The sequence below is a fragment of the Anarrhichthys ocellatus genome, unplaced genomic scaffold, assembly GCF_004355925.1.
Source record: "Anarrhichthys ocellatus isolate YVR2014 unplaced genomic scaffold, GSC_Weel_1.0 scaffold29, whole genome shotgun sequence".
Classification (NCBI taxonomy): Eukaryota; Metazoa; Chordata; class Actinopteri; order Perciformes; family Anarhichadidae; genus Anarrhichthys; species Anarrhichthys ocellatus.
This window is the reverse complement of record NW_022280059.1, coordinates 4,763,586-4,790,475: the sequence shown is the minus strand read 5'-3', so window position 1 is coordinate 4,790,475 and position 26,890 is coordinate 4,763,586. Positions and strand designations below refer to the sequence as shown.

At 40.7% G+C, this 26,890-nt stretch overlaps 1 protein-coding gene across 1 annotated transcript in view; it reads left to right on the top strand.

Moving 5' to 3' along the window:
• Nucleotides 1-26,890, top strand: part of b3glcta (beta 3-glucosyltransferase a) — a 56,321-nt gene that overhangs the window by 12,469 nt on the left and 16,962 nt on the right. Inside the window, exons 3-6 of the mRNA XM_031863802.1 lie at nucleotides 9,005-9,044; nucleotides 18,657-18,766; nucleotides 24,282-24,358; nucleotides 25,044-25,155. Of these exons, the coding sequence (XP_031719662.1) occupies nucleotides 9,005-9,044; nucleotides 18,657-18,766; nucleotides 24,282-24,358; nucleotides 25,044-25,155 (339 nt within the window). The remainder of the gene's footprint in view (nucleotides 1-9,004; nucleotides 9,045-18,656; nucleotides 18,767-24,281; nucleotides 24,359-25,043; nucleotides 25,156-26,890) is intronic.

Sequence of the window (26,890 nt, the reverse complement as noted above, 5' to 3'; positions counted from 1 at the left end):
GTACCGTGATTATCTGCCGCTTCAGGCCTTCATAAACGGGCTAAACAACATGCGTACTACAAGTCGGGTATTTCAAGCAGAAGTGCCTTAATCTCATGCACTCAGAGGACTCAGAGCAGTGAGAGGATGCACAAAGAAATTATTCACGAACCTCCTGCTGAGGGCAAAGCCAATGAACAGCTCTTCAACTTGTTAATGTTCCTGTCACTTTTGCCGACATTCGTGTCTTCATAAGACACATGAGGACACTTTTGAAAGTAACTGCACGGCCCAAGCAGGAACCATTATTCTGAAAGGGGTGACTTTGCCTTCAGGCTTGTTCCTAGATGTTTGTAAAAGCCACAACCAGTCATACGACGTACACAAGAACACGAGTAGTACAGCAGAAGTAATCTAAAGTGCTAATCTTTGTGAGTCATTCATTTTTCATGTGTTTTCCAGGCTAACTAGTGGCTTCACAAGCTTACATAATACAAACATTTTCTTAGGTTCTGTGCAGGAAGTCAACAGCACATTTACTAGAATTCCAAATAATGACAAAATTACACTAAATAGTGTAAACCTGTAACCCTCATAGGAGCCGTACGCACTTCTTGTTTGCCACCTTTTGTCTTTTGAAGAGATCTTCATCTCTCCGTGTAGACTGCACTCGATCTTAAGTGCCATTCAGTTGATGACATGATGACCAACGACCTGTTCAGTTAAACTCATCGGGGCTGATTGGACAGCAACATCTTCTCTGTTATTTGCAGGTTGTTCTGCTTTCTTCCAAACATCTTTTTGGAAAGATTAACGTTGAAACTGTCATCAGCGGTTTTCTTATCCTCCAGCATCTCCTTACCTTAGGCAGCAAATAAACTCAAGATGTGATGTGTGACTGATGTATGAATCATTGCCTCAACTCCGCTGCAATGACCTTATCTCAGAAGATTTCTTTTTCTTTTTTTTTTATGATTACAAATCTGCATGAGTACTGCCAATGTGCACCTAGAAATGCCATTGCAATTGGACAAAACCTGTGGTTATCATCAGTTCTCCAGGTTGTACACACACACACCTGCATCCATTAAACATCTTTTTCTGAAACCATTTTGTTGGGACGAAACCTGTGGTACTTGTGAATTTGGCAAATTTAGTTTTCTGTCTGTCAGGTCCATTCTTGTGATCTCAGGAACACCTTGAGCAAATTTCTTCAAATTTGGCACAGACGCCCACTGGCACTGCAGGTTAACCTGATCAGAATGTGTGGTCAAAGGTCACAGTGGCCTCACAAAACATGTTGTTAGGCCATAATTCAAGAATTCATATGCTAATTATGACAATTTCACACAAATGTCTAAAAGGATACAAATGTAAGTGATGTGGATGCAAACTGCCACATGACAGGTTGACAGAGTCATACAACCGCGAGGCAGTAATTCTATTTCTTAATATGTTTTGGATTATTAAAAGGAAGAAGGAGTTGCTTGTGTAGCAGGCTGCTGTCTGGCTCAGTGTGACCGTCTGCTCTGCCTATGACAGAGCGCTGACATTAGTGCTTTATCAAAGATTTGATTGGCTGCATCGCGATAAAGTCTCCCTACATAGACGGATACCATAACGGTATTCTGTCAAATGAATGCAAAACTAGGAGGAGCCATCATGAAGCAAAAAATAAAATAAATAATAGAAGCGTTTCCCTTTATATTATTTTTCTCTATCACAGGACAAGTTATTTACAGAGCAGCTATGTATGCTATAGCAGACCCCCAAAAAAACAATTTAATTTAAATTGGTACTTCAGCTTAAATGATTTGTTTTTCTACTTTCTACATTAATGACCCTGAATTTAAAGGGTTTTTTTTTAAAAGACTTCTTCTATTACCTTTATTTAACTGTGCCCACTCATTTAATTTACTTTGAGCGTTAAGTAATGTGGCGACAATACTGAGAAATAGTCCAGCAAGCCGAAGCGTCAGAGCTGGAGTAATGTTGTCCTGTGTAACCAAGTGGCTGAAATCAGGTGAAAAATCTCATGTGAGGCCAGGGAGCGTACCGTGACCCTAACTAAGTTACACAGCAGGGCTTGACAATAACAGTTGCCCCGCTGCCCCAGGCAACCAGACTTGGACCACTGTCAACAATTTTTGGTCTGGTCGCCTCTGCATGGCAGCAGCTTTTTTTTTCTTCTTCTGTGGTTAGAAAAACAAAGCTGAATCCCTCTGTGTGCAGTCGTCTAGCTAGGTGAAGGTGCCCTTGTTGAACCGTTTTACTGTGTGAGAAATTCTAGAATGATGAGTAACAAAAGAGGTATTGATACAGAAATAAGTAGTAGTAGAAACTTCATCAAAGCTTGTGAGGTTATAAACTACTATTTTGTGTGTAAAGAAATATAAAGTATATACAGCAAACTGTAGGTTTGCTCATCCAAGTAAACTCAACATTTAGAGTCACAGGGCTGATAAACAAGAGAGGGCAGCTAAAAGATGTTACAGGAGGAAGAGAGCAGTGCAGCAGGTGCAGCTATACAAGAACAAACCAAAACTGTGCTCAGTATGAGCTCAGAAAAAAATCAGGATCTTGACAAACCTTTGATATTGTTTACTACATTGTGGAATGCCAGATTTGACTCACGTCTCCAAATTAAAAAACCTGTGTGATGTGACAGAATATGTCAAGCTGTAGATTAAACCAAGTTAAATATGCAGCCGATTGTAATTCATCCTGCTGATTACATTATCTTGCAAATGGGAAATTTAAATGCAGTAACATCAGTTGTTCATTTTCATATTCCAGATTATTAATGAAGCAAAAGCCACTTAATCAAATCCATTTTAATTGTGCGTTACACAAAGGGAGAGAAAGAAGGGCATGTAAAACAAAAAGTGTCATTTGAAGTTGTTTTCAAGGCGACAAAGTTTGTATTTATTTTTCATTTTACAACTCAGGGTTTCACACTGAAATGTAAGTTGTCGCCCCTTCACCCTACACGCACAGAGCTCACTGTATACACAGACATTTGACCCATGGATATGAAATCATTCAGATGGATCATTGCGCCCTACTTCACTGCTACCTACTCTACTGGGGGCAGGGTGATGCTTGTTTCTATGGATACCATCCAATTATACAAACACAGCATCTTACGCCAGTTAATTAGCCTACAAAATAAAGATGCCTGAACAGGAAGCATATCAGGACTCTGTCATCTGTTTTGGGTTTGTTACCTGCACAGTAAAAATGAGTAACAGCAGCTGCAACGATGTAGCCTAGCATTAGCTAACGGTGGCCGTGTTTCCATGTTAGCGACTTTCTCGCTAGATTTGGCGACTTTATTTAACACAGCGCCTAGTGAGAAACCTGGCAACTTTTCGGGCAGATCTTAACTCCTCCCCCTTGAAATAAGTCGCTATTATCTCTCAGAGAATTTGCTCTCAGGTGGCTTTGACCAATCAGCCACCAGAGAGAAATGTCAATGTGTGTCCCTAACATCCAATCACTGACCCCCAATCTTTTTGCAGGCAGCTACTTGCTTTTATTTAATTTCTTCGTTTTTTCTCACAATGCAGCGTCTTTACAAGAGTGACTTTACTCCACTGTCTCCTTTCATGACACTATACGTATGTACAACTTGATGAAGTGTATGAATTCAGATGCATCTTGATGAGATGATAGCAGCTTAAAACATTATAATAGATAATGATAAAGCTTGCTACAGTCAGTGAAGTTTAGCTTGGCCTCATTGGCTTTGGCTACTTTCCATTGAAAACAGTCTGCACCACTGACCATTAGCCATCTCTCTATCTTGCTCTGCTCCACACTGTCTTCTCAGGCGTACAGGGATCCAGTGAATCTGTCACAGACGTTTGATTGCTTCTTTTGTGTTTCACACCGAGGCAGACAGTCCAATATTTATGATTTGACCATTCTTGAGATCACTTTTACAACTTAGAAAGAAGTTTTAATTGACTGTTGGCTAAATCCTTCCCCTCCGAGCATTTATTGTCCAATCACAGCTTAGCAACCGTATCTAGGCACGGCAGGTCTGTGGCTCTTCCGCATGCCGAACTCGTGTGCATCGAGCTCTTTATGAGAGCAATACTCGCCATTTAAAGAGTTTGGAGAAGTGTTTTTTTTTTAGCCTTTCCAAAAACACAACAGCATGAGAGTAGGCAATTGATTAAACTGTGTGTCTAAAGTGCTGCAGTCCTCCATATGAGCAGATCATAAACTAAATCAGTTTGTGGGTTTCCATGTTACGTGAGAAAAAGTTCATCTACGAGTAGCTTGTTCTCTATTTAGTGTTTCGTAAGTGTGTGTAGGCCGGACCTGGATGCTATCAAAGTTTAGGGTCAGTTCTGTCCTGCTATTTGTAAGTGTGTACTCCAGAAACCTCCGCCAACCTTAGCTGTTAGGTTTTCCTTTTCTCTCAAATGTGTATTTTCAACAGTATGTTTTTGCTCATAACAAGTATTTAAGCTAAGCAGGGTTTTGTTAGGAGTTAAAAGAGAGAAAATTGTGGAAATGTCTACCAACTGAATTGAAAGTGCATTCATGTTTTTAATAGTGGTATTAAATATTGTTACTGTAGACATTGTTGCATGTTTTATAGCATGTCTTCTATATGGTTCATCAACTGGTGAGGATGCTGATATTTTGCCTGATATCATGTATGTAGCTATATTGAAGACCCCTTTTTACAAGAATCTCGTTTTAAAGCGAGTCCGCTGGACATAAAACGATCAGGAGACGGCATTCTCAACCAATTCATGAAGCCAGTTAGCTATGTTAGCCAGTACGGCCACGTCTGATCAAGCATCGTCTACCTGCATCTGAAATCAACGAGGCATTGTTTCAAAAGTAGAGTACGGATTTCAAGAGGCAAACCTGCAGCAGTAATCTTTGTCAACTGCAGGCTTGACTGGCTACTGTCAGCCACGACATCATGGGGGAAATGGTAATATCATTAAAAGCAAGTTAACAGTTTAACCTAACAGTTTTTCTGTCTTTATTTTTCTCCTAATATCCAGTTGAAGTCAACTTAATGCAAAAAGAAAGGCTGTGGGGAAAAAGAAAAAGCCTTCTGATGTTTCAATGGAGCAGACGTTCCAAGTCATTAAGTCATCACACATTAAGAGCTTTTGCTGTGAAAAATGACTCTTGAATACAATTTTTCTGACATGGAGTAAGGATACAAAAGGGGTTTTCATTTTTAAACCTGCTCAGTCGATCTGAAAGCATGCTCAAAATGAAGCTGAAGAATGTACAAATCCCTTTATTTCTCATTTAATGTAAATATAGAAAGGGGAATATGAATAATAGGGTTCAACTCCTTAGGTACGGAAGGTCCTTCTAGACAACTAGCTTCTGTAAACATCCCATATTTTTTCTCTCACATGTCAGAATTCAGAAAGTCCCGTAACCTTGAATCATTCTTGCCGTCAGTGAGCAGAAAGCTGATGGGACCTGACGGGTCACTCACATCAGTGGAGCGCCGGTGCCCTCGGGATTGAGAGATGTATCACGGGGCAGGAGCTCTGCCGTGCATGTGAAGGGCCTCCAAAATCAAAGGCAGGCCTCAAAGGGTTGTCTTTGCGGGTGTCCTTGATTACATAAAAATCACAGATTATGTAGGTTGAGCATGCCAAGGAGTTTACGCATGTACACCTCAGCCGTGATACGCTGCCGACGTTCTGAGGCTAAACTACATGAGGCACAATCTTTCTGTCTGTCTGCATCAGTGCTGAGGTGCCGGAGACCAAAAAGCGCTCAAGGCACGGTGAAACTAACCCCTTCAGATAGACAGTGTAGACTCATAGCAATTCCTTTTCAACACCTATGGGTGTCTGATTCCTGCTGCAAATGGCTGACAGCCGGCTGTCAGATGGGATTAAGGAAAGCGTTACCTGTGTGCAGAAGCATAGAAGGCCAAAAAGAGCTGAGCTCTGTGAGCCGAGAATAATTCATCTTTCAGTAATGGCGAAAATGATGTTCGACCTGATCTGAGTTCACTCTTGCTCAGAATATTGGATCATTTACTATAGAAAGATGTGAGGCCCCGGTGTCACTCAACTGCACAGATCTTTTTTATTCATATTGGTGTGTAAACACAAAGGACAAAGATGGAAATCAATCAGACTTTTTGTGGGGTTTTTTCGAGGCAAAGTCTAACATGTTTTGTTTTTTTAATATATTAGAATATCGTCGATAAACCAAACAAAAAAGAACCGGCTAAATGTAGATAATTTGACATAATTTCAGAATTTTTCAATAAGTATGAATACATAATCCGGGTATCTCAAACAGGTGTTCAGCCTCGACAAACAGGAACAGGTGAGAGGACGAAATATGATCCAAGAGGTCCAGTTTGAATAATGCATCCATGAGCTTGAAGGCTAAACAGACGGCATGTTACAGGATGTTACAACTCTGTGAAGATAGCAACGGTTGTTGTATCCTCTGTCCTTATTTAACAGTAATTAGTATTGCGCGATATGACAAGATTATTGTTCAACACAATATTGGTTGTCCTGGATAATGGTGCTCACATACCCACAATAACAAAAACATATTCAATTATGCAACACCTGTGGTAATGGTTTCTCTGTGCTTCACCGCATTGTTGCAGCGTATCAGAAAGAGTAAAACATCTCAGCGTGTACGTAATTACCCATCGCGCCCTAACTCCAGCTGGAAAGATGCTCGCTCTTTGTTAGTAAAAAGAATGCAAATGCATCCATTGGTGATAATTTGGTTTTGAACCAAACTAAAAAGGAGAGCCAGTGACAGTAGTGATGTGCAAGCTGTGCTATAAACAAGTTAAAACTAAAGATGGAGAAACAAATCTCCACTACCATCTTAAAACTCACCATCCAACAGAGTCTCCGCCATCAGCCGGACTAAAACTCCCATCAACCTTCAATGTCCGGGACTTTTGCAAAGGCAAACAAAATAGACACGTGATAGTCAAACGGTGGATAATGAACATGTTAAACAGGTTATTGAATAAAAATAACCTCCCCAGTTGTTTTTCTTAAGGCAACATTGTGAGTAGGGGTATTTTAATATCGCCCAACCCTAACAGTAAAAAGTCATTTACAGTACAAAGAATGCGTGCTTGCATGTGACTGATTGGCCAGAGCAATGCTTTGCTAGATGAGGTTTTGCCAGATGACCCCGGGGTTTTTTGCCGTAGGCAGCTGCGTTGGCAGACCTGCTGTGACAAAATAGTGTACTAATTGAAATGAATTAGTGGGCTGCCCTTTTTATTCAGACTCAACACAGGCTATAATACTACAGCTCATAACAAAATAACTCCCGATATACATAAAGCATTACAAACTGATTTAAGACTGTGTAGGAGTATCTACTGTTTGGCTACATTTCTAATTAAGACCTCATTAAATCCTGTCATAAAACATTGAGTGTTATCTCATGTAAAAGCATGTACAAAACTCACATGCACACATTGCAGACACACACACACACACACGATCGATATAATTGGTAACTTCTCCCCGACCAGTCCATTCATCACACCGGAGGTCTTGATTTATTTTGTTTGACAGCGACAGTGCAGTGATTTTCCGTTTCCTCTCTGCCTCAGAGTTGAGTTGTGCTGAAGGAGACGGAGCAAAAAAACCTTTGCACCTGCCACTCTTCTGTCACAACAACCATATTCATCCAGGCAAATTCCTTTTATGATTATTTGCCTGTTGCCGTGTATCACATTTGTCGAAGTTGAAAAGATTTTACCAGAGCAATTATCTGATAACGAGTCAAATTCTCCCAGCCTATGCATTTTTTCTTTCCTTTAGGTGCTCTCACTCTTCAGCTGAGGAAATGATTTCAGAGAAGTGTGTGTGATAAGATGAGACGGAAACCTTGCGGGCATGACTAATGCTACTGAGTCTAATTAAGCTGATGTCTTGTACCCGCTGAATTAAATCACCCTGATATGATCTTGTCTGGCTGTGCATATATTTCCCTTTTAACTCTGATCACCTGGATATACGACCAGAGACAGAGAGCCTCGCGTGTGCATGAATCATCGCTGTGTATGTGGAGAACTTTCTATTATTATCTGTGCATCTGAAAATAAAATAATAATAACACTAACAGAATATAATAGGAGAGATAGAAAGTGTCTGAATCATGTGCCCTCTGAAAAATAAATGATTTGTTGCCATAACAGTTGCAGGAAGCTGTTCATGAGCAGGAAATTGACTCAATGATTTGTTTTCCATTATGAAATTTGCTCGCCCTCTAAATGTGATGAGATAGTGGGTTACATACAGGCCAGCTCACACAACTGCCACCAAAGTATTGTGATTCCCTGTAACCACTGCAACACACCCACCGAGAGTGAATGTATGACTTCGTTAAGCTCTCCGAAGGCTGCAACAGCTTGCCAGTAAAATGATTGTTAGTCTAGAGGAAGTGATGAATCAAAACAGGCCTGGGTTTGTCATTATCTATTAATACTCTGCCGCTCTCGTTCTGGAGTTCTAGAAACAGCCAGAACTCGGCACGTTCTCGCCTTCTCCCAAAGACTGAAAGATTTCCTCATGAAGATGGAGGGGAAAAGACAGCTCTTCAAAGTTTGCTCAGCTCGTGATTGATTTACTCATCCCTCCGTGGTCTGCCGCGTGCGCTGACAGCTCTGGAGGTGGAACAGTGTCAAGCGCCTTAATTGAGCCGAATGCGCGGAGCTTAAATGCTGCAGGCAGAAAACCCACACAATTAGGGAGGACTAATGACGCGGGGTACCACCCATTTTTTTCTCCAAATAACCCGCAGGGCTTTCCTTATTTAGTATCACTAAGTCTTAATTAGTGATTAGGAAAATGAAATGGAGCAGTGAGCCGAAACTGAGCGTTTTCACACAGGACATGTTTTGACACTTTCTGCATCTTTTGTTAAAAACATAAAAGTGGATTTATATAGGTCATTATTCAGATATGTGTTTGAAGATCTTATTTGTTGCTGCAATTTTTAATTAAAAAAAAAACATCTGTCTTTTCAGAGCCACGATGATATGCGTGTCATCCACAACAATCAACTGGGTAAGTCTTTTTTTTTTCTAATTTAAGCAGTAGGTAAGTAAGACACTGAAAAGAAGGAAATAATAAATGGGTATTGCTTTAGATTACAGCCCAGACATACAGTGTAAATATTCTGTGCATATGCGGTGCTAATGAAACCCTAACCCTAACCCTACTGAAGCTCAAGGAATAAGGAATAACACATTCTTATTGAGCAGGAACCCTGAATTAAAATACTTTTATAATCACCCAGTACATGATAATAACTGGGTACAGCTAGGAAACCAATGGGCTTAACCTTTGTGTCATTTTAGCAATAGCTATAATAGCTATGCCATGAAAAGGTGCCAGAAAACATATAAATAAGGTAATATTTACTTGACTGAAAGGGAGAATGTCTCTCCACATTATTCTTTATGCCGTGTGTTAAAGTTCTATTCAGGTTTAATGTCTTTACTGCTATCAGATTTGATCGCCAGATGATCATTATTCTAAAGACATACTGTTTTATAGCTACTGCTTTATAGATGCATCTCTCGTCCCAGGCTTTGTCTAATATTTTTCCCCCACTAACAATAATGTAGTCTACACCATGTTAATAACAGCAACAAAAAGCTTTTTTACAACATGTTAATTGTTAAGTAGAGTAAATGCTCTCTTTCTCACACAAAGTTATCTTTTCGTTTGGTAAACTGTACCCAGTGAGTATTTCACTGATATCACATATATACAAATTACATTATGATTTGCAGGCTGTAATATAATATGAATATTTATATTTATATCAATGAGATCGCTGCTGTCTTTGATAGTACCTGTTTTCATAGTGCGGGTCATGTTTTGCACTCTGTTATTGTGTTTGATGTTTGAATAAGTCTGCATCAGAGGAACTCATTCAAAGGGATGACCTTTTGCTATTACCGAATATTTTTCAGTTTTAACCGTGTGCTCAAAGGATTGAAATACACTATCACTTGATACAATCATGAATAGTAAATCTTGAAATGAAAAATGTTGGACAGGGTGACATTTGAATAGCACATGCTGATGAATGAAATTGTTGAAAGGGCTTTTGTGTGGTGCCTTCCTTGAAAAAGTAATCTTCCGAGTTCCTCAGACTTTTCCATAAAAATAGTCCCATCTCTTTTATCGATTTGACAGGAACCTAGAAATTTCATAAGTAGAGCAAATAAAAAGATGTCATGCATGCCTTCCATGCTCCAGGGGGCTCACACAATCACTATCTGAGAGTGATTTCCGTGAGCATGCAGAAGAGTTTGGAGCCAGTTTACTGGACCTCTGCCTGTTGTTCATTCAACTGGGTCACAGCAGAAGCAAAAGCACACAAAAGCAACTTCATAATGCTCTCATTTGGCACCTCGGCACAGAGAGGAAATACAAACAGACAGCCATCTGAAAAATGGAGCTTCACTATCTGGCACCGCCATAGTAATTCCCTTTGTCACGGCAGAAAGAAAAAAAAGAAAGCTACACACTCACCTGCAGAGAATATTGTTTGTTAGCAGGAATTCAGATCATGTATAAAGGAAAGTCTGGCTTTCTATCGTTGTAACAATACTGCATCAAAAGGAATAACTAGCTTGTTTATTTTAAAAGAACTGGTGACCTTTTGAAGGTATTGGAAGTCATGATTCGAACAATGTTACTTTAGAGGGAATGCAAATCTAAATGCTGTTTCAATGATGTCTGAATTAAATCAGGCATTATATTGAAGTTTGTACACACTACAAATCTACATGATCACGTTACAAGAAGCAGTGCGAGTCCTCTGGGCGTATTGTGCTGTAGTGTTTTTAACAATGTAACATCGTACATCTCAAAAACACGGATAGCTGGAACTTAGGAGAAGATCACCTACAGAAATGCCTCAGGAAAAGAGGTTGTTCAAATCAGCCGCGATATAAAGATGCATTATCTGCATTGTTAAAATATGAGTGCTATAAAATTGTTCTCCATCAGTGCCGTGGGCCCCAAGTCCCTACTGAATGTAACTTCATTTCACAATCAACAAATGTCTGTTTTCCACACATTGTATTGTAGCTTCACAGTTTGCAGCACAAATGTTAGCTGACAGGAGCATATTTCTTCAATTGGCCATTAAAATTTAGTTCATAAATGTAGAGATATTGCACTAAAATGCTTTCTTCTTCTTCTCTAAATCAATTTATATTAAAGTATCAAAAAAACGACGTTATATTCTGCTGTATCACGAAAAACAACAGACATCCTAATAACACAAATCTTGTCGGGCCTTCGGCTGTCTAGCCCGATTAATTCAGTCAATTCACTTCATTTTCAGACGAAGAAGAAGAAACATTACAACAGATAAAATGCCGTTTTATATGCAGTGGCCCAGCGGAGCAGTCGCAGTAACGAATGATAACGCATGTAAGGAACTTTTTCAATTAAACCTTTTATAGAAGTTATTTTACGATCATGTCCCGTGTTCTAACTTACTGCTCCTGCACACACGATGAAGTAATGCATTCGGACGGAAGTAGCTGTAAAGAAATTGAGGAAAAAGTCTAGTGTTATCCTGATTCAGACATTTTGATGTCTTGTCTGCCAGCTCAGCTGTTTCAGTAAGTAGATGTGAGACAATGATGCTCTTATCTCTTATGTGATGTCTAAAGGAGGCCGTTTTGACTGAAATCCAGTTGGCTTTTCACCCAGACCACAGTAATTACTTACTTTACTATTAAGCTGATTCTGTACCTTTCTTAAAATGTAGGCAATTTCCCCTCCGCATTTTAGTTAACAAGTCAGAAAAGCAGATATGCAAGTTTTGATCTGATATATAACAGTTGGCTGCCTCGTCATACATTTTTCTATTGCAAAAAGAAATGAAAAGTGAATACAGAGACCGTGAAGCCGGATTTGATCTCCTTACTTACTGTAAAGCCGCTTGTCTCTTCCGGTCATGGCCAGCATCCGTGTTTCCTGTGATTGTTGAACATTGTTGCAGATGTAGAAATATAACCTACCTCTTTCCCTTTTAAGGGAATACTACAGCAACAACATCAGATGTTCACCATTGAAGTTGTAGAAAAATAAACGACCTCAGGGTTTGGTTCTTTTATATGTGAGAGAAAGAAAAATGTTTCAGCATACAGCAGATACAAGGTACATCCACAAAAGCTTCGTTTTTTTCTTTTCTTTTTAAAGTATAGTGTTTAATAGTTTAGGGCGCAGGGCAACTCTGTACCACAAACAATGAATGGTATTGTTTGAGAGCAGAGAAGGTGTGCCAGAATTTAAATGAGATTATCACTATAACAATTATTGCGCCCAGGAAAGCAGTGCTCCTGTCCCCTCAGCAGTTGTATTGTATTCAGGAAGTGGCTCGGAGCCAGCTTCTTCAAACCCACGTGATACGCATTGTGTCTTTCCAGAAGGTACAATGTCCACAAGATGTTGACTGAACTCTTCCTGCATGCCAGCTAACACTGCAGGATTTTACTTTGTATTTACTTTGACTTATTTTCTGTTTCCAACCCTCTCATGTTTCCTGGCGACCGGCTGCACACCACCGCTATTGTTTCTGCTTTTCTTTCTTTTAATTTATTAATTCAGAAAATGTCACAAACGGCGCTGGCGTGTATTGATGTACGGAGTGTGCAATCACGTATCGTTAAAAAGAAAAAAAACAAGATCTGTTACTGAGGATGAAACTAACTTATTTTCAAGTGGTGTCTCATCCAATTTCCACTTTTATGGATAATGGGTTTCGTAAGCAAACGTGGAATCTGTTAAGCGTTAATTGCCCCGGCTTCCTGCATTATTGATGCTAAGTGAGGTTTAAGGGTTGAGTTCAGCTCTCATTAGTCTTCAGCAAAGTTGTCCATAGAGTCATGAACTCTGAAGAACCTCTAATGACTGTGTGATTATCACAGATGGGAGACGCTTTTCTCCAACCTTTACGTGTTGCATGTGCTGCGTGATTGTTTTGTGTGTGTGTGTTTTTTTTTTTTGCTTTACGACTTGGAGAGAATTGTAATGAGCTTACTTTTACATGAGAGAGTGACTTTTCCCCCTGATGGCTTTCGCCCTCATGCATACCTAGCACACACACACACACACACACACACACACACTTCCTCTCTTTCTTCTTTTGCAATCCTTGTGCATCTACCTATCTCTTTCTATTGGTTTGCATGCTCATCCTTTTCTGTCTGCCTCTCTCTGTTCTACTGAGAGATATTTATGACACTGACCTTTTCAGCAGTAAGCTGAAAGTTAAATACACCATGTTCTATATTGATCGCGTGCACGGCAATTCAAATTCTGTATTAATATGAGAAGAAGGCCGATAGCAAATCGTTTCACTTGCTGCAAGACACATAGGTCTCTGCCACACTAGATTATTGCCTATGGGGAAGGTAAATTCATGTTATACAGCTTAATCAAAGCACAAACAGCCTCATAAGCTGGCTGTATTGGATTTGGCAGCCTGGTCACCCAAAAATTATGTTCCCATACAAACAAAAAACTGCACTGTCGATAACGTTTCGAGGGAAGCTATTTATCTCCCAAATTTATGTTCGTTTTTGACGCATCACAAATACATTTTATATCCTCGTCTGCGGAACTTTGTACAGGGGGAAGGTCAGGGTGCATGGGTCAAACAAACACAGGACTTTTACCCAAGATGCCACTGTTTGTGTCCCAGGTGAAATTGGTTGACTTATTTGACTTAACTTAACTTGAATGACGAAACAAACTATTTTAAGCCAAACAATGATGTTTTACTTAACTTAACCAAGTTGCTTTTCTTGTCTTTGTTACATATTTGTTTCGATTTCAATGGTAACCCTGTGTTTAAAACTGCGGCCCCAATGCAGGAGACAATAAACGTAATCGAAAAAGCAGTTCCGTTGTCTGGAAACATAATTTTCGAGGAGACGGGGTTGAATTTGGCCTTCCAGATTGAATATCACCGGATGTCTGTGGATTGGCTATTACACCCTGGTGCTGTGTGGTGTGACGGTCGTGGTTAGTTTGGTCAGGAAACTGCAATCCAATTCCCTTCGGTGTAGTATGTCTCTTGGATGGGCCGGATTGGACGTGAGAAAGAGAGAGACGAAGGGGATTTTTTTAGGAGTAAGGATGATTCTTGGCCATCTTGTCACTGGGAGTGCAATAATGTGAGTCACTGGAGTGTAGCAGGTTTTACACCGGCACAGTCAGCTGCTGCTGGGTGAGGAAGCCAGGCCCGTCGACTATGGAAATGAGCTATTGACATCCTCTGTCATCTCTGAATATCTGCTGGCAATGAAGAGCTCTGGATCTGGTCGTGACAGTTTCATTGTTCCCACAACAGCGTAATGGCCCCACTCGCCGAATCTTATCCCTCTCTACTTTTGCAGACGTTTGTCATTGAAATTGCACTATGGATCTGCTGTCCCTCCTCACACTCCTCCTTTTTCTTTGAGAATTCTCAACTAGATTCAAACGCCGCTCTCCCAAACTTACCCACGCATTCATTTGTGCACGCTCACTTCCGGGTTGCCATGTCAAGGAGGTGTGTTTTCTTTCAGCCTGGAGGTACTCCAGGCTGAAAGAAAACATTCCTGTGACAGCCCTGGTGACCAAACACACCTGCTCCGTGACACTGATGGAGATGACAGAGCTCCTGGAGTGCCTAGTCGTCAGTGTGCTCTCAGCTCCTCTGCCACTTGGCAATGTCTGCCATCCCGCTCTAAGGAAGTGTCACTATTGATTTGTGTCAATGAGGTGACAACACTGCGGGGGCCAAGCCACTGCGAGAGCTGCATTCAAGTGCAGATGTTTACTTCAACCTCCCGTGTGCATGCACACGCCAAGAAGTACAAACACATTTTATTTTATCCTCCTCGGTTCTTTCATCAGTCTGATCCTCTGCCCTCTCGTATGCAGAGAGGCCTTCAGATGGTGATGGCCTTTAAAGGGTGGCTCCGTGCACTGAGAAAATTATCAGATCAGGGAGAGAATGAGCCAGAATTCTCCCGTGTCTCATTTCGTCCAATATATTTCAAGGCTGATACAGTCTTTCTTTTCTCCGGCGTGGCCCCTGTGGAATACTGAATGAGTGAGGGGAGACAAACGAACACTAGTCTCATGCTTTGTAGTTCCATCAGCCTGGCAAAATAGAATAATCTGTTCCAAGGTGATAGGGGCTTTGGCTTCATCTTCCCAGTAACCTTCAATCTCTTTCATTCGAAGCATATAATTTTCAGCCAAGAGGCATCCTTGGAAAATTTCACTTAACCACCAAAAAAAAGAAAAGGAGCTTTGTGGCGTGTTTGGCACAAGGCTGCTGCTTCACATCTTTGCCGTACTATTAAACAGATGAATTAAATGCATACTTTCACCTCTGGGAATACTGCTATTGATAAAACTAGTTAATACTGCTGGTACTAATATCATTAATCTAATGAGGCTGCTTTCTGTTTTGATGGCCCTAAACTGTAGATCTTAGAACAGCAAACTCCCGTGGAAGTTATAAAAATAAATTAAAGAACCATCTTTTTTACTTGGCTTTTAATTCGGTTTGACTTTAATGGTATCATTGTTTGTTTTGTTGTATTGGGATTTTATTGTGATATTGTTGTTGCTTTGGGCTTTAATGTGCTGTACGAGTAAAGTTATTAACCATGCACAAATTCAAAAACACCTTGTCAAGCCCCCAGAGTCACCCTCACAACCATTGCAATGACCACAAACACCTGGAAAACCTCCATATCTGAATAAAAAAACTAAACTAAACTTTTGTTTTTGTGTCTATATATGTACTTTTTTATGACAATGTTTAGTCCCCCTAACGTGTTGTAAACTTGTTATAATTGTCAATCAAGTTGGTAAAAGAAAAAGAAAGGAGGGAGAGAACATCGTGAAGGAGCAGCTGCTATAGGACTCTGGGCTATGGTTGAAAATCCTAAGAAGTATCCAAGAAAGGTTTCTGGAGTGGCTTCTCCAGATAAACAAAAACTTGGCATTCAGAGAAAGGATTGAAGTAAAAAAAGTTATCGACGGCGAGGACAAACACTAATCACATGGGGAATGCAGCGAGCTCACCTGCAGGCATACGTCATTAACCGGCGTTTGTGTAATTACTCTCAATGCCTGACGGGGAAGACAAACGTTCTGCACCCCAGCTTCAAAAAACGACTAGACAAAGTGTAAAAACCACAAAATGTAGTTTTTTTTTTAAACCATGCTTTTTAAATATGTATGCCAATGTAGCTTCTCTTACACATTGCATGACACTGTCCCATATAGTCGAGGTGCAAACACAGCAAAGTAATCTCTGGTGTACTGCCTTGCCCTTGGAACAGTCAGAAATCCCTGTTCTGATGGTGTGAAACACCTCCCATGGGACACATGGCACAAAAACAAAGACCCCACAACCATGAACAATAGTAACACCCTAGCGGCTACATCAAAAGCCCAAGCCTGGCCACCTCCCAGCACCTTAACGTCCTCCTATAACGCCCTCGCAATGCCTGAAGTTCGCTTCTCAGGCCACAGGCATCCTTTGATAATCTCACCAATCCACTAAAAAAAGTGTTACGTAGCATCCTTGGCACCAAAGGCGTTGTTTTAAATCTTTGCCCTATAATTAAATACAGGTAGATGTATTGATGGCACACTGGCTGCCCTGAGTGTCGAGAGGGTGCATAAAGGGGATTTTTACCTGATAGGAGGACACAGGAATGATGGAGGTGAAGGAAGACGTTGTAACGGGATTTTTTTCCTTCTCTCCCCGTTGTTTGAAGATTAATCGAAACCCATTAGTGTGGAGACGAGGCCAGTGAATTCAGTCTTAATTAGTTTCTTTTCTTTTTTTTTTTTTTTCCCCCCCCCCCCCAACTCTCCTTTGCATTGACATAGGGGATGTGCATTATCTGCACAATGAGGGATTGGAAACCTGCTTATCTGATTTTGCTGTTAGTCTCATGCAGCTGGCATTATTGCTGAACTGTGCAGTATCAGGAGGCTGGTACCACACCTGGGGCTTTAAAATGCACTGCTTTATGCGAAACCATATGCACACACACGTACGCACACACACACACACATGCATAGTCAGTCATTTAGCAAACTCAGCAGAAGGACATTTAGAGGTGGTGTAGTGTGTATTCACTCTCTAAGCTCAGCTCTCGACGGGGGTTAGATCTGTTGGGAGATGGACATGTTGAGATTTAGAAAGTACCCCCCCCCCCCCCTCACCAGGGCTCCAGGATCAATGGGATCTTTGTTATGAGCAGGGCAAAGGAGCGACACACCCACCACCACTTAATTAAAAAGATCGGACACAGATACTGTACTCTGACACAGCGTCTACCCCCGACCCCGCTGCTAATATCTGAACCCACGGAATAGGTTCAAGCAGCGTAATCGAGGAGGAGGCAATCCATCTAATCCTGCCATTATCAGCACTCGTCCGTCCCCTCGTCCCTTGCATTGCTTCCACTGGGAAGATTATAGACCTGTCGGCAGTGTCTGTTACTTATTTATGTTTTGGAACACTAAATTACACTTAGTCAGCAAAATTTGCAGAGCTTCATGGGAAAAGGTCGATCTAATCATAATTCATGACATGGTATGCCCTTAATGACTATATTCTGTATAAATACTTAAGCAGCTAATTAAAATGTCTGAAGCAAGGGCGAATAATTTGGAACAAAGCTCGTTATGTTTGTCACAAAGAATCTCAGCACATCTCATTACCGGGAAGTTTCTGAGCTGCCTGTCACAGCAGGAAAAAAAACCTCCTACATCTCCTCTGCTTTTCTTCGTACCTCGTGTTGGTTCCCACCTCTCGGCTTTAAATTCTTGAAAAGCCTTTTTTGTTGTCACAGTCATTCCAGCCAGGTGCTGCGGACTTTATGTGAGGGACAGCGTACAGGATTTGGCAGTTGTCAAATGTAATTGTACTGAGCCAAAGACAAAATGACAGGATTTTTTTTTATTTTTTTTTTCATTCTCTCCTCCTCTCCCCCCTCCGGTGCTTTGGTCTAGTTTTGATTGTACTGGTCGTGAGAGCCCCAGGGTTTATGTGGACGTGTTTGTGCAGCCAATGTCATTCTTCACTGAGCTGTGTCACTGTTACATCCCTTTGAATGGATTTCACGTGAAGAGGAACTGCAGCAAGCTGGGTCAATGACAGCGATGGTGTCTTAACATGTCGTGAGCGTTGAAGTAGCCCGCGTTAGCAGCTTTTTAAACCGACATTGTTGAGCAAGTGGCTCCCTGTTAACCTTGGCCTTAACGTGCAGTAACAATGCCGGGTTTTACTGCCGGTGCAGTTGTGACGCTCAGTCAGAAGTGGACAGCTGGGCTGTGTCAACCTTTTGGGGCGTTACTGCACCTCAGAGGAAGACTCTTCTGACTGCTAATCTTTTTTTAAGTAACACAGACTTGGCTGTGACATTTATAAACTCTCCCCGAGCCAATTAAGCTCTTGATGCGCTGGTTATTATCACCAGGCCAATAATGGAGATGAGCGAAACCACCTCAGTTATTCAGACTTGTCTTATCTTGTCTTGCACTCAAAAGGTCATCGATTGATCGTGATCCTTTTTTTCACAGTCTGTGAGCAGTCTCACATCTCAGTCCTTTGTGTTCCTCCAGACCTGCGGGAGATAGTGTTTGTCATCCAGAGTCAAAGCAACTCCTTCCATGTGAGGCAGGCGGAAAGACGGAGAGCAGACTTACTGAAGCAGGCACACAGTCTCGCAGAGGTAAGAGTCAAGACACCTTCCACTCATACACACAAGCTCTTATTTTGGAAGAGGAAGAGCACATGAAAGCTCAACATACGTTTCTGAAGATATATGTAGCTAACGATCATCACTAGCAGCAAAAGTAGCGTCTGAATATGAGTTGTTGTTGCAAGCTGTAGCATTTCTTTGATTGGAAATGTATTTTCATACATTCACTACTACCCAATACTGATCATTTCAAATATGGAACGATAGTTTGAAGAATTATTCATGACAGCCTCTATATTAAACCTCTTACGTCCACAATATGAAAGTGTAGTTTGTGGAAATATGCATGTATTTAGGACATCCTGACATTTGTGCAGCTTTGATGTTCAGATATATCACTCTTATCAGCAAATCAACCTTCCATCCCCGGCCTCTTGTAGGTACATTTTTAATGAGCAGTGATGATTATCCGAAGGCATACTGTCATCTTAATAAATGTTGTAATTCCCAAACAGCTGCAGGAAAGAAAACCTTTGTTTTCTCCTGGGACCGTCGGCTCAGTATTTGGTGCAATTTGTAAAGACATCAGCATCATGTCAGAGGAAGACACAGAGCACATTTACAGGTCGAAATGCCAATTTACTTCTGTTCGTTAAATCTCTTCAGAGCCAAATGAAATGGGGTGAAATATACGAGTAGCATTCCGTTTGGTTAAGTAGTGAACGCAGCATCCCTAATGACAATGTTACAGTAAATTAGATGAAGGAACTGCTCGCTGTGTTTGCTGTAGCAAGAGACTCATTTAGATTTGGGTTTATTCTTCTGTGCTCTTGCGTTCGTCGTTGTTTTTGTGTTTGTCTCAGTCTCCACTACTGCTGGATGTCACACACCTTTTACCTTCACCACTGACTCACTGTACAAAACTGAAAAATATATAAATAATCACTTTGAGTCATTATTTCTCTGTTTATTGTTGTTTTTGTTGTTTGAAAAAGACTTAGTATCACACAGCATTTAAATATCTTGCTACAACAACACTGACATCCTTTACTTCACCTTCAGCAATACAAAGTCCAAAATACATTTATTATTTCAATCTTATCAGTGAAATTTGTTCACAATTTGGAAAGATTGTTTCATGTTCCCTGTAATGAATAGTGGCATCAGTCTGTGCCAGTGGATGGTATGTATCAGGAACGGATTCAGTTCCACTAATGGACGTCACATTTTACAAGAAGAGACAGACTTTATAAATTCCACATCACGTTGTGTTTGCATTCATGATCCCAGAGATGTCTGGCGATTTAGTTTCTGTTGCATGCAATTACACAAACTAAGTCCAGGGAGAGAATTTTAATCAGCGACTTCTCAAAGAGGCAGTAAAGGCTTGACAGCTTTTCAAAGAGATATAAGACCCACAGACTTGTGATCAGAATGAGTTACCTTCACAGAATCAGAGTGAAAATTCCTTTCGCCTCAGGTGGACACGCTGTAGAGAGCACTCACACAGTGCGTCACGTACCTCCACCACGGTCTTCAGAAAAACACGATTTATCTTTTGATAACAGAAAATGTCAAAAATGTCATTTGAATTTGGATTCAGATCTGTATAGAAGAGGATTTAATGGAATACCAAGTGGAAAAGAGAAAATACAAAAGAGAGGAATGAAAATGAAAAGCAGAGATTAATCCAATTGACTGATGTGTTTATTTAACTTTTCTATTATTACAATTCAAACACTTGCATTTAAGCTTTAATATAGTTTACTCCTTGTTTATTGATTATCCTGGCTAGTATTTTGTTGTTGTTTTTTTCATTTAAAGCTTTCATTCATTTTTTAGTTTTATAATTTTTGATTCAAATAGGAACAGGATTTTATGAAAATCACGTCAGAAATAAACAAACAATGTTAAACAATCATGGATCCACACCAAGAGCTGGCTTGTTTCTTAGACCGTGACCCAACTGAACACAATACTTCATTAACATCTGTTTTTAAGATCCATAACTGTCTTTTCAGTTGTAAATATATTTAAAACTGACAGCAAAGTAGCTTTGAAACTAAGATTGGTAAATACCAGCCCTCATGAAAACTGTGTCGGGATTATGGCGTACTGTAATGCAAAATGTAAAACAAAAGCTAAATACTTTAGTAACATTAGTATACACTGTAGAAAACATGTAAACTCTCCAATTCGCCATCCACCACTTCACTGCCACCTCAGAGGCACAACACACACGCGCGCACACACACACACCTATAATTCAGCTGTTTAACAATCACAGAGGGTGTTGGTGGGATACTGAAGGAAAAAGATCAAAGCCAAATAATACAAGAGATTAGCTTAGTTTGGAGCCGTTAAACATGTTTGATGCACAGTATCGTGTGGTGCATTGCCACAGAAAGCTTTGAGCAAAACCCTTGCCTTGAAAATATCTTGGAATCAGAAAGACAGTGGAGTCTTTGGAGAACTGAAATAACCTTTGATTTCTAGTCCTACACTCCAGACACACGGTTCAGGTTTTGTTTAAACTCTTATCATCCAGTTGTATTTGGACTTTATTTTCTGTAGGTCAGGGAAAAAAACGGAATAAAAAGCACCAGCATTGTGGTGAAAAGCATTGTGATACAAAAATGCTTTCTTTAAAGCTTCTTAAGCGATTTGAGGCTGACTTAGTGTCACTGAATCGCTGCACTTTCTGGCCAACATAAATGATAAATTGAAGATTTATGACCCGATCGCTGCACCGCCGAGACGGGAAACACATGTACAATCTGTTTTTCTATCTCCGAGCCTTTTTCCTCCTCCTCCTGACTGTGGAAGGTTCTGTGATATCCACAGATTTACACAGGCAGGAACTTGTGTATTCTATGTGGCGGCTCTCAGCCCATTTACCTACAGTTTGGCACCGTGTCTCCTGGGAGGAATTCACATTGCATTTATACAGTGTTTGTGTCGTTTAGCCGATGTTCATGTCCGCCGAGACGCACACGTACAACAGAATGAGATTATACTCAGAGACCTTGGACACATGGTGTGGTAAAAACACACCATGTGTCCAAAAGCTTTCTCATGCATCACCTATTATCTTAACAATGTTTTGCATCTGAGGTGCCACTGGGATGAAACTATTTTAATATGGATCCCTGTTCTGCAGTCTGTGATTTGGCCCTTGTTGACATCAACAATGTCATATTTGACGGCATTTCATCACTGAAGTGGTTTTGACAGACAGTCTCCCCTCCAGCCCCTCCTCGGGATAAAAGCATATAGCTTCCTGTCCCTCCATTACAACCAGGTCTAAGTGACCCCTATCTTCTCCCAAGTCACCAAGCAATCAGTGTTCTTTTCATTGCAAGCATGTCCACATGAGGCCCTCTTATCTGTTTCGGAGTCAGCAGCTTGCACACAGTCTCCTCTTATTGAACGCTTCCTTCATCCCAGGAATGTCAATAGCTCTATGAAGCAAAAGCTTTGTTTTTGTGATTGCATTATTAGCTGAAGATGATGCTTTATTTATTTTTTTTAACTTTTTATATAACTGCGATGATGTGAAAGTCAAAGACAGAGCCGTTTAATAAAAGAAGTTAGGCGTTATTGTGCCATTAGCTTTAATATAAAGCTCATATTAGATGAGAGCTAACTGACTAATAGGGTGTAATAAGGGTAAACATTGTCAGACCCATCCCCTAAATCAAACAGGCTGCTGTTAGACAGACCCCTCTGACTTCATGCATGATGAGTGGACCACGCAGTAATGAACCACAGGGTCTTACGCTCTGCTGCTTTGTTTTGCTCACAGTGTGAAACATTGGCTCTCTCAGACAATACTCGCACACCTACTCGCCGTCCACACCACGGAACATTTTGCTGAAACAGATTGTTCTTATGTGGACGTGATTGTGTGTACTGACCACATCCTGAAATATCCTCTGCTTATTCCCATTAATATCTTATGTCTGACAGTGTATTGCATAGTGTGAGGGCAAACAAGAGCAGCTACCCTGAAGGCAAAATTTGGTTTTAGGGATAATACCAGTTTGTTTACTAGCTTTATCTCCTTAAAAGATAAGATTGTAATTATTCTACATTTTGTTATTGTCAACCAATGACATGGAAAGATCAAAACAAACAAACCCTAAGGAAAGCCAAGGTCAGACTACACATTATGAGCATGATAAAGCCCGACCGTCCAGACGCCGGGGATGAAATTGAGGTAAATGTGTGATTTGTAATATTTGGCTATATACTGTAAATAAAATGGACTTTATTGGAAATGAGCTCTCGGGTGCAACGATTGCTCATCTTACTATGTGTAGCGTGTCCTAGTGAAAGACAACGGCCGTCCCAACAAAAAGACTGAACAGCGTCTACAATGTGTTCTGTGACATCGGCCTGCAGGCAAAGCAAGAATGATTATGCCTGCTGTTGATGGTACTATGATTGGTATGGTACTACTTCATACCTAATTTTGTACCTTAAAATCTGACTTTTCAAAATAAGGTAGTACGGGTTATTCTTAATCTTCCCATGAGACTCACCTTGTCCTTTCTCACTTTAAGAGGCTTAGGTGGTTGACATTTCAGAACAGAGTCTCTCAGATCAGGCACATTGGATCGAGCATTGTGTTGTCCCTCAACACCTAAACATATTTCATACAGGAGAGCAATATCTGCAGCTTTTCCACCAAGGGCAGTTCTGTATGTAGTGTGTGCTGCGCTGACTGGAAAGAAAAAAAGGTAGAGCCTACTATCACTGGCAATGAACGATGAATTATTGCAGGTTCACTGTCATTCATAAAGGTGTGTTTACATATGTAAACATGTATCGTTTAGTTAAGTATAATAGTTAAGTAGTTTCCATGCAAGGTGGATTCATGGTAATAATGGAACATGTCAATGCACATGTCTGTGGCACATCAGACAATCCATGCTTGTACTACAAATATATTGTTGGTTTTGGTCTTTTCATGGGATTTGTGGATGACTTGCAACCTTATAGTCTGTGTTCATTGTTGTCAACATTACACAATATTGCTGTGAGGTCAAGCAGCGCAGATTGTTCACATTGCATTACCATGCAGTGATAATGTATCATTAACAAAAATAAGGGCAGACATGATGTTCACTGAGATGGATTGAACAACTAAAGTTAGATTTAGCGGTCAAGACTCTGCCAATAGATTTTCATATCTTACAGACAGGAATAGAAGACTCTTGGCTGCGTAGAGTGGTCGAGAAATATGTTCAAAAATGTGAAACAAACCAGCCTGGATTGCAGAATGGTTGGATTTAATATGGAGTTTAATTATGTCCTTTGCAGTAAATGGGCTAAAACTAAAAGTCTCTTTTAAGTAACAGACGAAAGGTCAATGCTTAAATCTTGACCATGCCTGTCCCCGTTAGAGGACAGTCTTCAACACCAGCGCACCCTCGGGTCCTTTGTTGAAGAAAAGCTGCTTTAACTGTCTTAGGCTTTGTGTAGCTGTTGTTCAGTTAATAAACTAAGCTGTATCTCTGTTTTTGTGTGGTGTTTCTTTCAGAAGCCACCGGTGGTTTTGCTCTCTCACACTTTATCAGATAGCGAAGGAGATTGGAGTATCCTTCCCCTGCTGCCTAAGTAAGTATCCCTGAACTCTCGGGACTCAGTGCGCATGTCATTAACCAAAGATTTCAGGGTTCCAAATGAGAACAAAATGTCAGACACATTGTGTCTTACAGAGTTGAGATTTTGGAGGTTATATTTTGGTTTTGAGGACAGTTTGTTAGCCACATTGGAAGGCTACGAATTGCTGAGAAGCAATTACCGACACAATAACTGTGATCGATTGCCTCGCATTATAACAAATGCCTTCGTAATGTGTATATAACTGCAACAATAAGCCTCTTGCTGCAGTAATCCAGTGGTCTGAACAGCACGATAACGACGTTAGCTACGGTCGTCTACATGCTCGGGCCTTCTCAAAAACCCAATATGTGTTCAATAATTGTTTTGAGGAGATGTGGAATAACTTCCTCCATCATGAAGATTTCAGACATAAATCACCAGAAGCACCCGAAATCACTACAGAGCAGCCCTCGCTGAAAGAAGTCTGTGTGCTTTTGAAGTTTTCTGTCTGTCTGCCCTCCAGGGAGAACTGTGTGGCTGCCTTGATCCGACTGGGTCAAGAGCCTCAGTTGGTTATAGTTCCCCAGACTGGACTGAAATAACAAAAACTGCTTTGTGTAGTTTTTTGTCTGTGCATGGCAGTGTTCCATTTATTCTTGTTTTATTATTTAACTCTTCTTTTTTTTTTTTTTTTCAGCTTATCGTACTCCTTCAGGAAAAACTCATCATGGATTGTATTTCTCGAGGAGGAAACAAACGTGAAGATGACTAAGCTGCTTCAAGTCCTTGCAAAATTTAACGAGAATAAAGTAAGTATACAATATTCTCTCTCTCTCTGCCTGTCTTTGCAGCGCTGTCTCTCTGTGCCAAATTCATCAGCAAGACCAAAGCCTCCCATTCCGAGCTCCAGCTTAGTTGATCATCGGTTCAATTAAGAGATACAGTATCAGTTTGGCTTCGCTGCAGCTGCTGAGCTGCACTGAGCTCTGCCAGCTCGCATTGTAACCTGTCACACATGTCACTCCGTTCTCCACTGTAGAGCTAATCTAAGCTCTGTCTCTCCACTCATGAAATTATTTTTCATGTATATGGGTCAGTGGCACAGGTCGAATATATAAACGCTGGAGTCAGACTGCAGACTACATTGGGGTTGTAATAAAAATTTAGCAAAATTGTTCCGCATCAATAATTTGTCGGGCTTATGAATTTTTTAAATATTCCAAATAACTGCCGCATTTTTATGTTTTTTTTTTTGTGCCATTTGTTCTTGTTGACAAGCCTTCACAGCACAAGTGTGAGTTGGCTTTCAAGTGAAACAGGGCCAAAACTGATGTTGATTACACTATAGGGGAAAACAAAGTTGTTTTTATCAGCAAATGCTTAGGTTTGCTTTGATCTCTTTCAGTAAAATTCCACACAATGAATGGAAACCTTATTCATTGTCATCTTGGACTATTTATATCCTGCATTGGTGTATCACTTCCAAGTCAGAGGTGGAATTAAATAGAGTTCAGGGGGAGGCTGGGGTCATGTGCTATGGTGAGTGCTTAGCTTGTGATGGCAGTGTCAATGGAGGTTGGGAGCAGAGAGAGAACAATGGTTTTAGAGGCATTGTGTGTGATTTTGAGGACGGTGAGCATGGTGAAGTTACATGTGGAAGTGTCAAAAGTGTGAGTTCTAAAGGGCGGACCCAATAGCAGGACCACTGACATGCATAAACAAAGGCAGGCGACCTCACACTGACACAGAGAAACACACACGCTAAATACACAATAGGCTAATCAACTAATGACACACAGGTGTGGTGCAAGAGGCAGGGAATTTCAAAATACAACAGGAAATGAACAAAACAAAACCCAAGACCGTGACAGTAGAGGACAATGGGTTCTGTGATGCTCTTGTACACAAGGAGCAGAAGGTGGGACGGAGAGCCTCTGTTGGTAGCGTTTGTGGATGTAGGTAGTGTGATGATCAAAGGTGAGTTCATTGCCAAAGGACAAGAGTATTCATTATCGTGTGATTATCTTCAACCTTATCCTGAGGAGAAGGAGACGATGGATACAACGTTTTATGATTTGATTCATTCCAACACGCCCGAAAGCAAAGACTTCTCTCTCAGGTGTTACAGGTCAGTGTGGTCAACCGTGTGCTGGAATAAGCAATACAAAAACACCTCTCAGTATAAAGCTATGCAATTGAACAGCTCCACAAACAGCAGCTTCCACCATGACCATGAAGTTGAATGAACACCTCTGTAAAACAGTTTCAACAAAAACTGAACTCTCAACCTGTATTAACAGTGCGGCTGTTGTATTAGACTGTTGTTGCTGGATGTTTCGAATATGCTGGCAACCACGTCAGTGTCTTGAATAAAATATTTCAAATTACTTCAAAAGCTCACGTAACTTCCATCAAAACAATAATGTGATATTCTGGCGGAGAGTTAGATGAGAAGATCGATACAGCTCTCATATCTGTGCTGTGAAGAGGAAGTTAAAGACAGCAGCTGGTTAGCTTAGCTTAGCACAAAGACTGGAAATGGGG